General features: G+C 32.3%; 2 protein-coding genes across 2 annotated transcripts; both read left to right on the top strand.

Moving 5' to 3' along the window:
• The first annotated feature begins 129 nt into the window (after nt 1-129).
• LOC119828508 (phosphatidylinositol N-acetylglucosaminyltransferase subunit H-like) lies at nt 130-2,955 on the top strand. Its single transcript, XM_038350675.1, has 4 exons — nt 130-566; nt 648-772; nt 1,259-1,339; nt 2,765-2,955. Exons 1-4 carry the CDS (start codon nt 293-295, stop codon nt 2,876-2,878), a joined length of 594 nt encoding a protein of 197 aa, XP_038206603.1. The 5' UTR covers nt 130-292; the 3' UTR covers nt 2,879-2,955.
• Nucleotides 2,956-10,077: 7,122 nt separating this feature from the next.
• Nucleotides 10,078-14,173, top strand: LOC119828713. Its single transcript, XM_038350954.1, has 6 exons — nt 10,078-10,326; nt 10,852-10,921; nt 11,295-11,594; nt 12,851-13,137; nt 13,701-13,770; nt 13,863-14,173. The coding sequence occupies exons 1-6, from the start codon at nt 10,078-10,080 to the stop codon at nt 14,171-14,173; spliced, it is 1,287 nt and encodes a 428-aa protein (XP_038206882.1).
• Nucleotides 14,174-16,118: the final 1,945 nt, after the last annotated feature.

Raw genomic sequence — 16,118 nt, 5'->3', positions numbered from 1 at the left:
TAAATTTATTTATTAGTAAGTTTAACAAGTAACGGAGGTATATTGCCATATATTTTTGAACGTCGCATCTGTCAATAAACCGTCAAAGTCAATTCGACAAGTGACACATCCGTTTGTTATTGATTTATTATTCGCCGAAACAAGTTCAAGAAAATTTGTGCTGCATAATTTGATTTTTAAATGTGAAATTTGAAAAATGTTGTATTGAAATACAACATACAAAATAATGTAGTTACTTTATATACAAGGGCATGTTCTAAAGCGAGTCAATTTAACGTGGTTTTCCGTGAAAATGTGCAAAGTACTTGATTTTGAAAATGTGAATGGCTTCCGTATCTCACTAAAAGTCGAAAGCCGAAATTTATCACCGATCTCTCAACGTTATACAATATCATTCAAAAACAAGGAACGACATTCATCCTGGCCTCTGAAATCATTGTTACTTGCTGTATTATTTAACATTATAGGTTTTAGTTATGTTCGCATAAGTTTAACCACAACCCTAGTAATTTTTATTGTTATAGCCTTTTTGATATTCTTTTGGGTTACACATACTGTACAAGAAGGTAAATTGTTTTTATTTAAATCCTTAATGTATCAACATTAGGTATAAAAGTTAATAAGTATTTAAAATTTCTTATTTTCAGAAAGTGTATTAGTGATACCTACTGTGTGTGTACAAAGCTCTGTCAAGTTTGTAGTTGGTAGAGAGGATAACTACATTCCATGGTCTAATATTGATGATGTTATCATAAATGAAGTTGTCCAAATGGTTGGTAAAATTATTCCATATCTCATGTACTCTCACCTATAATAAAGTATTAGATGTATAACTGAAGCCACTTCAATTAAAAGTGGCTATGACAACACAAAAGGATTAATACAATGCTATTTCCTAATGTACATATTTTTTCCTTTTCTCTTGTTAATGGCTCCAGCAAATAACATTGGCGGTATTCCTCACTCCGCCCATGTTTTGTGTAATGGGACAGTCAGGAATGCATAATTTGTAGGCCTGGTAAAAGATGTAAATCTATCTTATAAAATTATAATCATACTTTGTACTGTGTCTGTAATCTTGTTGAAGAATCATTAAAATTTTCTGGTGTGGCCATGTTACATGGACATCAGGAATCATTATGCTTGAGGTCACTTGAAAATACTTATTCAAATTCGCATAATCATAAGATCTTTTTATAAATATGGAAAAATATTTTATAATAATAGAGTATTTTTAATATCGTTTGTTTGTTTTCAGAATCGTGTTTTATACTTTCTAACAATTCTAGTCAAAACTAATGAAACTGAAGGCAACCCTAAACTAATGCCAATGTTTAAAGTAAGTAAGAATAAACCATTTGTGAGGGATGCTTCAAGAATAATCTACAAATTAAATCAAAATATCACTATTAATGGAAAACACTAACAAGATACAATAAGCAAAAAAAGTGGGAATTGCACACATAATGAGTATGAATGCTGCTGCTTATAAGTTTTTATTACATTTTTTAATTTCATAGTCGGCAAAGGAACTGGAGGGTTGGTGTGTGATATTTACTAACTCCACCCATGAATTCCCATCTAATACCATACACATATTATGTTGTATTAGTAGTAGTTATTGTGGGATTCAAGCATGCTTTTGACATGAATTGGGCCAGCTCGCACCAGGGAAGTACCACGACCCCACAGAAAACCGGCGTGAAATAATAGCCTTCCTTCTCGCCCTTCCCAGTCCATTCCTTCTTTCCAGTCATCAATCCTTCAATCCTTTCCTTATCCCTTATCCCTTAAAAGCGGGCAGTGCATTCTCAGAGGTCTGAGCCACTGCGAATGTTCATGGGCGGTGGTGATCGTTTACCGTCAGGCGAACCACTAGCTCAGTTGCCAGATATGACATTAAAAAAAAAATGGTCAAAGTTGTGTGCAACTCTTACACATATAATGTTAACTAGCAAAAGTGGTGCATAAGAAAAGTAGAAAGTACAAAGTAGCAGTGGAAGGATGAAATTAGGGTTGGTAAAGTTTTCTACGAAATTTGACAAATTTTCTTTTTTTTTAATGAATACATTATATTTATATGATTGTTAACATCCCTACCTATAAGTGTCATACTTCTTCAGTAATATGTGCAAGTAGTCTGTAACCCGTAGGATTTAAAATATGCCTATGTGTTATTCCAGTTGTGCAGCTATCTACATACCAAGTTTCATTGCAATTGGTTTAGTAGTTTTTGCGTGAAAGAGTAACAAACATACACATATATCCATCCTCACAAACTTTCGCATTTATAATATTATTATAACGCATTACAAAAAAAAAACTATTTTCTGTACTGTTTGTGTGTACCTATAAATTTTATTCTTTTTCTACACAAAGATTGTGGGAGTAAAGGGTTTGCCTCGCCACACTGATAAATCAATTGCAATGGAATGCACAATTGTATTATTTATTCTTCAAATATTTATAATGCGAAAGGTTTGAAGAATATCTATATATGCATGTTTGTTAGTCTTGCATGTATAAACACCTGATAAGATCTGTATGAAATTTATACCAAAAGTCTGGATAGCCATATAGGCTTATTTCCGGGTACCATGCACGTCTAATATAAATAAAGCTCTAGTTACTATTTAAATCGGAGCCAACAGATGTTGCGTAAATGCTTAATCAGAGCCGAAATCTAAAGTTTAAAATTTTAAAACATCCTACTGCTAAACTTTTACATAATTATGTTTGTGATATAATTAAAATTATGTTTCAGTATACAAAGCCAAGATTGATGATGCTCCAAGTGATATATAATCAGATACAAGCTCTGCTGTTGGAGTCTAGAAATGAACTGACGGAGTTGGGATCTGGTGATAGGCAGTATTAGTGTAAATAGCTGTACATTCTACTAGATCATTCCAAAGAAATGTTGTTGTTTACGTTATGAATAAATTATAGAACATAGTGATGTTTCTCTTATTACTCTCCTTTTTTGAAGTGAAGTTAAGGAAAATTGTTGCAAAAATATGATTGTCTTATATCCGTCTTTGAAATATTACGTATGGGTGTGTACCCATGCGTAATATTTCTAAATTATTTAATCTGTTTATAATGGATTCACTAATACTGTAGTGGTAAATCATTGATATATTTCATCCTTTTTGTTGTATATTCAAACATTTTGACAGTTATCGCCATGCTTTCTTAAAAATCAAGCATTATGCTTTACATTAAATAAAATATACTAATGTCTTTAAGTCTATAGGCGTATAACTATACCTAGGCGTATTTGTATGCAAACCAGAAAAGCCAGAAATACAAAAGCAAATACAAGCCAGTGTGTGTAAAATTTGTTCATAGTTTATATAATTTTTTACATATTATCTATTTTTTTAATTGCATTCTGCACTCAAAAACTCTAAATTTCATTCTTCTTCATTCATTTAAGAATAAAAAGGGGGAGGAGGGTTTTTAATGGTTGTAAATATGCAAATACTGTAAATATGTGTAAGTATATACCTACATAAATTTCATTTATTCGCCAATAATGCTCGAACGTATATAAATACGTAAAATATAACTACAATATTCGCGCAAACCATAATCAGTTTGGATAATTAAGGGCACTTAACAGGTAGATAGGTTAGCTATTATAAGCTCAGATTATAAGAGAATCCATCTCAGTTCTATTTCCGTTTCGATTGGCGCGTAAATTACAATGATTATCACAGTGCTGGCCGTTATTATGTGTCGTCGAGTTATTTATATAACTTTTAATGATAGACTTACACACATCTAAATCAAGCTTTTCTGGCTAGGTTATAAAATAACATGTTATTCAATTTGAATTGATTCCTGCTGTCCTACTTAGTAAACTACCTTATAAGTGCAGTGGTTAATGCGTGCACTAAGTCACAAAAGGTTCTGCTTGCGGCGTAGACTATAAAAATAAGAGGTAGAACGCTATTGACCTTCCTGCAGTAAAACGGAATGTAAACTGTATCTTCCGTATATCTTATAACTTATAAGGAGTCACGAGAATGAGGACTGTAAATTTATTTGTTGACTAGCTATTTCACACCCTCGGTATCGCTTGCTTTACGTATTGCGAGATGATCGTACATATTTCACATCCCCTTATCCCCATCATACTTAAGGTTCACATTTGTGTTGATTATATAACTACGTAAAGTTACAATAATTCAAAACACAGATAAATTACCAAATCCTTAGTGTACAAGGAAGCACTTGATTTTTATCACACCAATATTGAAAAAATTGTTTTATTTGGATGTTTGTCTGTCATACACGCTGATAGATTTTGATGAAATTTGGTATACAGATAGGGTATGAGCTGACTTGGTGGATAGAACGATTAAATGCTCCCTTGGGAAAAAACAGGAATCTGATATTCGGGAGGAGCCGGAACGAGCGTCTAGTATTAAATCAATCTATCTTCTAACCACGCAACTGCTGAGCGCTAAAAAAAATAACTACAAAAATATACCCACTGACGTAATTTTTATTCACGTCGCTGTAGTCACAGTACGGATTTCCACAGACAAAACGTTGCAATTTGGTCTAGGTAGCCCAATTTGTTTTGAGCTTGTTTCTCGCATCGCACTGAATATTGCCAAAACAGGACTGGCGTTCGTACGCTCCATTGGTTTCCCGTAACGATATGTAGGTACGTAGGTACTATGTTGGTGCAATTACGGAGCTCCAATCCAAATGAACACCTCCATATTTCGTTCACGATTTCTTTATTGAAATTATATTTTGCATTTTCACTTTGCATTTATGAGTGTTCTTCTGTTAGGTACCTATGTTACAAATAAACTGTGTTTTTTTTTGTAACATAGGTAACTGAAAAAAAACTGAGTAACTCACCCTGTTCATATTAGGAGTATGTAATTTAGGAACATAGTCATACATCCACTATTTGAGGTGATAAAGTATCTCTGCATCGAATTTCATTCAGGACCGTTTGACTATTTTAGACTTTGAATAAGCTTTTCCTTAAGAATCCAAAATTTCCGAAGAAATATTGATATAAAAAGGAGACTTTATTATATCAGCTATCTGCCAGTGAAAGTAACCATCAAAATCGGTCCAGGCGTTCCAGAGATTAGCCGGAACAAACTGACAGACAAACGTTGCAAAAAAATATCTGCCTTCCTGATGTGTGTACATCCATATACAGTATTTAATAAAGAGCAATTCATTTTATAAAAAAAAACTCTTTTTTTATTGGTACAGTATGAGCTAGTATAGTAGATAATTATATTATTTGCGGTATGGCATAAAGTCATATTTTAAGCACTATTTGCCTTAAAAATACACGGTATTATAAGCATAATATTCAATAGTATAGGCGCTAATATATTTATCGTAAAACTTAATAATATCCGTCATCTTACTTGGATAAACGTGATCTATATTAAATTTCGTATATGAAACACTAGCAGACGTCGCTCATGAAAATTTAATGTATCACGTTTGAGTAGGATAAAGGTGCGTAATATGAACCGATTTAAGATCCCTTATTCTAAATGTAGAAGGACGTCGCATAGGCAACTTAATAAAACTTACACGTCTAAATTGTTTCATGTAATGTTTTATTAATAGGCACATCTATAAGAAATAAACAACTAGTAAAGTATTAAGTAAATGATATATTACATGCATCGTAACATGTACTTTGGAGAGTAGGTACTTAATAAGGATTAATAAGTGAATTCCCGTGTAAGGGAGTTAATGAAGTTGTGGCATTTGCAGCATGCATCCGTTTCAGCCTTCACGTCTTGCCCGACAGGGACTTTTTTTTTATCATTTCAGTTGCCACCAGGATCAAAAGTTCATTTCTACTAAATATGAAAATAATTATTTTACCTATATACTGTAGTTTGTATATATATACTGTAGGTTTTCAATTTTAATTCTTTGTTACATTTAATTTTTTGTAACACAGATAATACGAATAATGCGTTTGCCTTTTGACATAATTCTGTGTCATATAAAGAAAAGATTCCAAATCGACACATTCTGTATTATCTTTAAAAGGGCGGATTTTATTAAGGAGGATACGCTGTTTGCATTGCAAAAAGCTGTACCTGTAAACTGCTGATTGATTGCGCTGTCTTCACGCACACAATCTATATGCTAATTTTGTAGCGGTGCGATTTTTTCGGGTCTCATCCTTATTATGTTAATCTAGGTCAACTGTAATATCCGATGGGAGCGCCCTAAAGGGAATGTTCTTCACGGTTGTATCGGCTGAAAGATTATAGAACGGTACAGGCTTAAGTGGTACAGAGAATTGTCTGCTACAAAATTGTTATCAAATAAAATTGATACAATTAAAAAGAACTGTTAATTCGGTAAGTGTCTTATTCGCGAAGAAAGTACTATTTATTTAGCTTAGTTAGTTACTTTAGGTTAGGTAAGAAATTATATTCCTACAATGTACAGTGAGTGCTATATTTGTTTTTTAAGTGAATTTTCTAGGAGTAATTTAAGCCGACTTCATATAGGATCCTGTTTGATCATTATAATTTTTTCAACGAGGTTGTGAAGAATAAAATGTAAGGTTGTATTTCCTAATTTACCTTTATAACATCTCACATTGTTGTCGACAAACGGACCTTTAACGTGCAGTAACGCAACTTACTCCCCGAAAATCATTACCTCCCCAACAACAGACTCTCGTTACAATCAGAAATAAAGACACGTTACAAAAGTTTTCCGCTAACCAAAGTTTCTTCCCAGGGGTTATTACTTTGACAGTTCGCTTTAAGTTAAGACCTTATAAATAGGGTTCCCTGAGGAAGAAATAGCGAGATTACCGAGTGTTTTTCATGATTGTAAAAGGTCCCTTCAGGAGTTGTATGAGAGTTTGTAAACTATTTCACCTGTTATGGTTATATGTAGGTAATAGTAACAATGAAATTGCTTTGATAGAAAAATTGCAGTGCATACGAATACATACATATGTAATAATGTATGAAGTTAATAAGTAGTAGCATATAAATTTTATTTTATAGTCTTATTTTAAGGTACTTATTTCATGGAGTTCATAAATTAATTTTAATTATAGTTATAGAGAAATGAAATCGAGAAATTACCAATTACTTCAAAAGTTAATATTATTTAGCATGAACATATTTTCACATGGATAACACGTTAGAACATAAACTAAAATAATAAAAAAATCTGCTCGGTTATTTAGGAAATAACAACAATAATAGCTAATCACCTTTAAAATCACATAGGAAAATTATCGCTTATAGCAACAAATAAACCCACGTTCGCTTGAAAAATTATTACCTACATATAAAGAATATCTTTATTTTATAATGTACTTATAAATATAAATTTGCTGCAAATATATTAAATACAATATTTTATGCCGTAACTTGGTTTAAACTTTAAATATCATATTTTTAAATAAGTGTAATAAAAGTTATACTCGGCTGCAGTGCGGCAACCCCGAGGGAAATCACTAGCTTCAGTAATTATATGTTTTGTCTCCGCGGCAGTTCTTTTGATGCGGCCTGACGACTAAGCAATTCTCTGGATTGTAAATATTTTAACCTTGTTATTTTGAAAATGTTCTATAAACACGGATTATCATAACCGGAACAAAAGACGTCGAATCTACATATTGCACGAATTGTATTCGTTGGGTTGTGTATATTCAGATACTGTACTTGTTGACTGTATTTTTTTGATCAGCCTTAATGGTCAATATAAAGCACTATCTATAACTATAAATACATGCACGATATTCTCAATTATGCCAAGATTTTAGACTAGAGAAACTTAGACTAGACTTGCGTATTATTGAATAAGAAGAAATATCTGGTAATTGAATAAAATATTAATTTACAATACAAATTAACTATGTATAATGAAAAACTAAGTCGCCTTTAATTTGTCAGAACTAGGCCAAATTTAAACACCACATACCTAGTCAAAAATTCTAAATTAATAAAGTCAAAAAGGTTAGTTAAATTGATAACTCCTTTTTTGAAGTCGGTTGATACTTATTATTATACAATAATAAAACATACCATTTAATGTAATTTATTTATGCAATTTTATTTATCATAGTTATATTACAATTTTGACACATTTTTATTCACTTTGTATTAGACTAAAAACATAAGAAACACACTTTAATTAAAATTAGTAACAGCAATCATAAAATTATACTCGGTTAGGTATTCTTTTTAGGCATGAGCGTCGATCGGCGCGAAGGCGAAAATTCCAATTCAGCACTAGGTTGCTTTTTAGCCGTTTCAATTTTGTCAGCATATTTGAATCGCATATTGCCTGAATTCATACTATTTGAAGCAGATGCTATAATGGAAGCTACCGTGTTAGCTGGGTGCGGCAATTCCGGTATTTGCGAGACGTAATAATTCCGAAGTTTCTGCCTTTCATCTATGATATGTTCGATATCACTTACGTTTGTTTCCATGGTAGTTGAGGTAACATCATCGCTCGAGAGCGTGGAATTGCACATCGTCTCGAGTGAGGAATCAAGTGGGTCTTCCCGATTTCGATAGTACGAGAAGCGTAGATGTGAATAGTCATCAATAAAAAACCCGCCGTTGGCTGATAAAGTCGATTCGTTAGACGTTTTAACATTTTTGTGACTCATTTTTAATGGTGTTATCGGATAGCTACTGTGACAGGTCTTTATTTGGATGACAAAGTTAATTCTGTTCTACCCGCTCGAGATTTAATAAAAAATAAAATTTTAACACAGATTAAATTAAATTATAATGATTTGTTACAGAATATACAGATTATACAAAATTTATAAATAAGTATTAGGAATATCGGTTAAAAGTAACAAATATTTGATGTTTTGTTTATTACAGACAAACAAAAAAAATCATTGAATAAGTCTAAAAGACTAGAATAAAAATGTTTAATACCTGGAAACTTTTTAACCTATTTACAATATTCCTGAGTAAGATAGGTTACCGTACCGATATATCTGTTACCTTAGCGGGTAGTTATATTTAGACACAAAACCACATAAATAATTTAAGATAACAATCGTGTACCTCACACGGGACAATGAAAACAAATAAAAACAAATTTTAAACATGGACATATTTTCAAAAATATGGTCGAAAATAAATCTAAAAGATAAATGTTGAAGACGTTCAAGTTTATCAATATGCTCGGCCGCTAAATCAGGAAAGCATGCATCAGCATAGTCAAATATTTGAAGGAGAAGGGATTGCTACTTCTTTTTAGATTTTTACTTATATTAGATGAGTTAATCTTATTAAGTTTGCTAGGAATAAATTCGCTTACATATGCTCTTTTATTAAGTGAGACAGTTTAGTCGATGGTATAGCGTGTTTATTCATCATCAGCCCATATATGTTCTCACTGTGTCCCAGCAGTGGGAACATATATGGGCCTCCTATGAGGGTTCAGGCCATAATCCACCACGCTGGCCAAGTGCGGGTTGGCAGATCTCACATGCCGTCGAACTTTTAATTCTTGGACATGCCGGTTTCCTCACGATGTTTTCCTTCACCGTTTAAGCAGTGTTGATGTTATCTACATGCGCAGAAAAATTGAAAAATAAATTTATTTCCTGCGGGCTCGCCCGGTCTCGAACTCGGACTTATCGATTTTGAAGTCCGAGGTCCTCACCACTGAGCCTCCACTGCTTATTAGCGTGTTTATTAGCTTTTCTTAAACTATGTATTATGAATATGTAAAAAACTAGAATGAAATCTAGTAACTAGACTAAACATAAAATAATTTAAATACGATATAAAAGATTGCAAAAAAACTACAGTCATTTTGGTAATCACACTTCAATATCTATGATAAAAAACTGCGTTTCCACCATCACGTACATTTCAAGTGCCATTCCGATGTATTGACAGACGTAAGGGAAGATAAAGTTTATATATGTAGCTCTAATATTCATGAATATAAGATCTATTTTTTAGAATAGATTATATTCACGTCGAGTATTGGATTATCGTCTATATTTTCACTATTTAAGCGGCGGTTTTTCTATCCTTTACACATTCATCCGACGCGGCAAACATGAAGACAGCTTTGGTTTTCCTAACTGTGCTCGCTCTTGGGCTAGCCATCCCACAGCCCAGGAAAGTCTTCCATGAACATTTTGAAGATTTCTTGAAGGTCATAGACGAAGAAGCTGGCCATGATATCGAGCATTTGATGGAACATTACCAGGAATTCGAAGAATTTAACGCTGCTCTGGACTATATTAGAACCAAGGACTTCTACAATCTAGTTCATGAAATGGAAGATTTACCTGAATTCAAGGCCGTAAGTATATAACAACGATAGTTGTAAAAGCCGTGAGATTCTAATTTAACTAACATTTGCTTGTATTTAATGCATATTGCGATTTTCCCATGGCTATTAAAATATTTAGTATTGTTCGACTAGTGACTTTAATGTAGATTTTATTATATTAATATTACATTCCGTATGCTCAAGAAGTAATAAGTAAAGTCTCATATACCCCTGGTAGCTGGTACCTATTCAACAAATATTGATTGATTTTATTGATGTACTTTAAGTTATAAGCCTTGTATGTCTTAATGGAGGTAAACATTTTTTTGTTGGTCCCCTCTGGGAATCGAACTTATGATGCTTGCTTTTAATGCTCACGTATTAGCTGCTGTACCAAGGAGGCGGTCGGCGGTTTTTAAACTGAAATGTGCACAATATAGTTGAATAAATTAGATTGTATTTTGGGATGAAAGTATTCTAGGGATATTTAAAAATCAAGCCTTAAAGCGTTTTCAATATATACTATTTATTAATTATAGTTAAATTATTTTACAGGTCGTCGATTTCTTGGAAAATGACAACATTGATATCACATTCTTCATTGACATCCTTAACTCCATGATCGGTAAGTGCAACAAAATCTTTTTAATTTCAATATTTTCTATATGAAAAGAACGGTCATGATTATTAGTTTTACTTTTATAGTTAAAAAGTCTAATCTAGTTCTACTTCTTTAAAATATTCGAAGAAAAGGAATAGAATATACATGGAAAGGTTACATTACACAATAAAAAGATATATGACGATGTATTAGGTTGAAATCACGCTTCATAATCAATATTTTTTTTTATTTTTCAAAGTATTTATGAATAACATTTAATTCTATTAAGTTTAAATACTTATAAAAAACTAAAATTCGTATTGATCATTAAAATTGTGGGAATCACTTGTTACAAACTTATTTGAGTATTTTTATGAAAGAATGATTAATTTTTCAGACCAAGTGGACCGTAAGAGACAGTCCAGGCATCAACTCAGCGGCAGGGACATGAACGCATTCATTCAGGATTGCATCTCCGAATTCCCTAAAGCAAAGTTGGCTGCTTTGTTCGACCAGAAAATGAGTGAGGATGAAGGATTCAAATCCGCTATCGACAACCTCCAGAGCGAAGAGTGGGACAAGGTCTGGAATGCTCTGTGGGAAAGCGAAGTATTCTTGGAAGAAGTCCAAACCCTTAAGGATCACGGTATTGATGTTTACTGGCTCCTCATCGAAATCCAAGCTGTCTTCGGCCAGAATTAGACATCCGGATGACTGGATTGTTTTGTAAATAAAACGAATGTAATAATAATATCTTCTTTTATTGTGTTTGCCAGTATCATGTCGTTATGAGTGTTGTGGATGAGTACATGAAAAAACATGCATACAAATTTTATATGTATGCCTAAATTAATATTGATCCTTCAAGTCTATTTAATACGAATATTTATCGCAATTATAGTATAGAGATTTAATCCTTCACAAATTTAAAATATTATTAATATCGCCTTATACGCCTTACAATATAAATGAAAATCTTAGGTTTTATCAGGAGGTTATACGGACAAAAATAAATGCATTAATGTATTAGTGACTAAAAACAGTCATTAACTTTTTTACGTCAATGCCTTTATTTACTTCTATTTCCCACTTTTTGTATCATCGTATGTATATCTGTATACATTTTTTATTTAATTACTATCTTATTTTGGTACATAAGGCTACACTGCAAAGCACTACAAAAATACGTTCAGTGTTATATCCGTAAAAGAACTACAGACATACATATATCCATGCTCAATACATTTCATGTTTTTGATATTAGTAAGATAATACTAGGGGGAGCTGGAGGCCCGTGTCCTTTTCCCCACCCGTCCCAGCCCATTCCTTCTTTCTAGTCTTCAATCCTTTCCTTTTCCCTTACCCCATAAAAGCGGGCAGCACATTCGTAGAGGCACTACCTTTGCGAATTTTCATGGGCGGTGGTGATCGCTTACCATCAGGCGAACCACCAGCTCAGTTGCCCGCTATGACATAAATAATAATAATCGATAAACCTGTTTATCGTAGTCAAAGCTTAGAATATAATAGCGTAATCTCTGAATTAACGCATCATTGTGCTTTCGATTTTTGCCTTTGAAAACTCACTTATATACTATGTACGTAGGTAGATTCTACTTACCAGTACCCATATCAAAAAAATTAATAGTATTCCAATAGGGTTTGACTCAAATCACATAATAGATAATAAGAATGATATTTTATTTTTAATATCTTGTCTCACAAGTAATCCTTCCTTCCGATAAGATAATTCGCTATTCTCTTATTCAGATCAACGTTATCACAAACATCGTAGATAATAAAGGGTACCACTATTACTTACTGGCTATATTATGATAATATATGAGATTGATAGACGTTATCCAATTTTTATCTTACAATGATCGCTTCTGATGTATTAGCCTAGCTAATCATATGGGCACCAAAATAAATCTGGATATAAATATAATGCAGTTTTAGATTTACACCCAGTAAAAATTTTGCAAGAGAAAATGAAGGCCGCATTCATTCTTTTGGCTTTATTTAACTTGGGCTTAGCTGCCCCCCAAGTAAGGAAATCTTTCCATGAGCATTTTGATGATTTCTTGGATATTATTCTAGAGGAATCTGGTGATGAAATAGAACACGTTATGGAACATTATTTGGAATTCGATGAATTCCGCGCAAGCTTCGAATATGTTTCCACGAAAGATTTCAACCAGTTAATCCACGAAATGGAAGATTTGCCCGAATTTAAAGCTGTAAGTTGTTTTGTTCTAAATTTTTATAACAATTTCTTATTTTCTTGAAAAGTGTTTATCTGTAATAACTGTCTAGACTGTAAAGCTGCTTTTATTGTCAAGCTGGCCGCACGCTAACGCTTAACAATAACTTAAAAAACGCTTCATAGAGGTTCTTACGTTTCGCCTGTCAGCAACGGCGTTCAGCGTGCCGTCAGCGTGACTCTTGAAACCAGCCTAAATAATTTTCAATTAGTGTACGTAATTATAAGTACATCTATGACAATGGTGGGTATAAAATATCTAAAAAATTAACAAAATATTAACAGAACAACAAAATTCTACCATTTCACAAAAGTAGATAAAAAATTAAGTCAAGTCGAAAATGTCATATTATATTAAATATTTTAGTTTTAGGCTCTTTCCTTTTTTTGAAGCCGGTTAAAAAAGGATATAATTACAGCAACATGGAAGTAGAACGATTTTAGGCTTTATCCTATGCTTTGCTTTTGGATGCACGGAAACAAATTCAGTTTTATCAGAGACATTATTTTGATTGAAATACTCATATTTTCCTTTTTCAGGTGGTAGAATTTTTGGAAGGACACGAAATTGATATTTTGTTCTTCATTGACAAGCTGAATGATTTTATTGGTAAAATAATACTCAAATTTACATTTTTATAAAGTATTTTTATTGAAAGTTATGTGTTAATATATGCCTACTTATAATTATTATATTTGCAGATAATATTATGATTCCCGACAAAAGAAGATTAAGACATGAACTGAGTGGAACGGACGTTAGCTCTTTTATACAGGATACTATCGCGTTGTTCCCAAAAGAAAAATTGGCTGCTCTGTTTGATGAAAAGGTTGAAGAATATGGAGAATTCAAGAGGGCTATGGAGAGCCTGCAAAGCGAAGAGTGGGACCAGCTGTGGGATGCGCTTTGGGAATCTGAAGACTTCAAATCAGAAGTCGAGACTTTGGGTGAACATGGCATCGATGTAAAAGCATTGTTGACTGAACTTCTTGCTATTTTTGGACAAAACTAATATAATAAGCAATATGTATTGAAATTTCTTATTAATATTCTTTATGAATGAACATGCTTTTATTTTTTTATATCTTAAACGCTAAGAAAACTACAAATTGTACTTAGATATTTCATATATTAGGCAATCTGAGTTTTTAATTATCTCACATTTTTACCAGTAGTAATATACGACTCATTCAGTCCTTTAATGCGTCTTAAATTAAAAAATAAAAAAATAGGCAGGCAAATCCCTTTGTCTAATAAAGCATAATATATGTTTATTCTTTATCTAAATAACGAAGTGAGGTCAGGACGTTAAGCTAGTTTAAATCATAAACAGTAATAAAAATTACGTAACAAGCGGTACTAAAAAGAAAATAAACAACCGTTTAAAAATAAACACAAACACTCGATCAATGCATTTGAATCATTGTTTATAAAAATACCCGTTTTTCTCTAGACAGTACTTCGCCCAACGCAATTTACATTTGGACGTCGCTCGTGTGTTGTTCTATTACTGCACTTCAAATTTATATCGTTGCATCCGTTCAATGATATAATATGAGATACACGATAGTTGTTATAGTTTCCTACTATATTGGACTCACTTACGAATTTATTGCACCCCAAGGAGCTGCAGAGGTGAGCATTTGAATGCTACATACAGATCTGATAAATTTCATTCAAATAGTATATCATTGAAATTGCGTGAAGATATAGAAATATATTCAAGTATCATGTGTTTTTAAATAAATATTTAAGCGTAAAATTACGCTTGTCTGTTAAAAATGCATACAATAATTTAGAACGACAAAATATTTAACAATAAATTTTAATTTGCAGAATGGTATACAAGACAGAATTATAACAACACCTCAAAATATTTCCAACATTGACGATATGGATCGTACTACAACTTTACAAGGAGCAAAAAATACGAATGAACTAGACAGAGCTTTATTCGAAGATTCTCAGGAAGAACACAGGGTGATCAATAAGAACATTTTTCCTCACAGTCATTCTTCCCATGAGAATTATACTTCATTAGAAATCACTAAAAACCGAAACGAACTTGAATTGTTTGAAGATTCTCAGAAAAAAAAGAATGTGTCTGCTGATAAAATAACTAATAAAATGCATAAGCTTGAAAATATGGGTCATATAACTATTTTAGAAAGAATGAAAAACCTAAATGAACTTGATCAGGCTTTGTTAGAAGATTCTCAGGATAAAAAGAGTGAGATTAATGAAAGAGCATTTATTTATATTAAAAGCGTTAAGCCCGTTCGTAATCATTTATTCAATACGGATAGAGGTACTAAGTTGGATTCTCATGTATTACCAGGTGATGATATATTCGACGACGTTGCTCGTAAATTTTTTGATAGCTATATGAGAAATGGATTCTTCAAAGCCAGAGGTAGTGAAGAAACAATAAAATCAAATCAAAATTTTGTGACTCAGACTGCTCAAACTGAAAACCATAAAGATTTTTTAAAGGTGGAACAGGAAAATGATGATACTGAGGAAAAAAGAGACTACTTGGAACTTTTAAAAGTTCCTTTATTGAGATCTTTATCAAGGAGTAATGATATAAAGCACCTTAAATTTAATACATTCAATTTACCATATTATACAACTGAAATGAAAAAAGATGAAATCGATCTCGACGAAGCGGAAACAAACAAACAAGTTGACAAATTTATAGAACAAATTATGAGCAGTTCTTACGAAAAACCATTTCATGACATTAAAAATAAGCCTGACACTAAGAGTAATTTAACCGTAAAACATTGTGACGACTGTCTTAATCAAATTCACATTCACTCTTCATGTCAATGTAAATTAATCGCTCCTTAAAACAAAGTTGTGTTTTAAGTGAATATCCTTATATAAAATTTAGTGTTCTCCTGTATATTTAATGAGGTTTAAAGCAAAGGTGATAAATTAAAAAAACAAACATA

Source organism: Zerene cesonia, chromosome 8 (genome assembly GCF_012273895.1).
Source record: "Zerene cesonia ecotype Mississippi chromosome 8, Zerene_cesonia_1.1, whole genome shotgun sequence".
In the NCBI taxonomy this organism is placed as follows: domain Eukaryota; kingdom Metazoa; phylum Arthropoda; class Insecta; order Lepidoptera; family Pieridae; genus Zerene; species Zerene cesonia.
The sequence above is the reverse complement of the archived record's forward strand: the minus strand, read 5'-3'. Positions and strand labels throughout refer to the sequence as shown.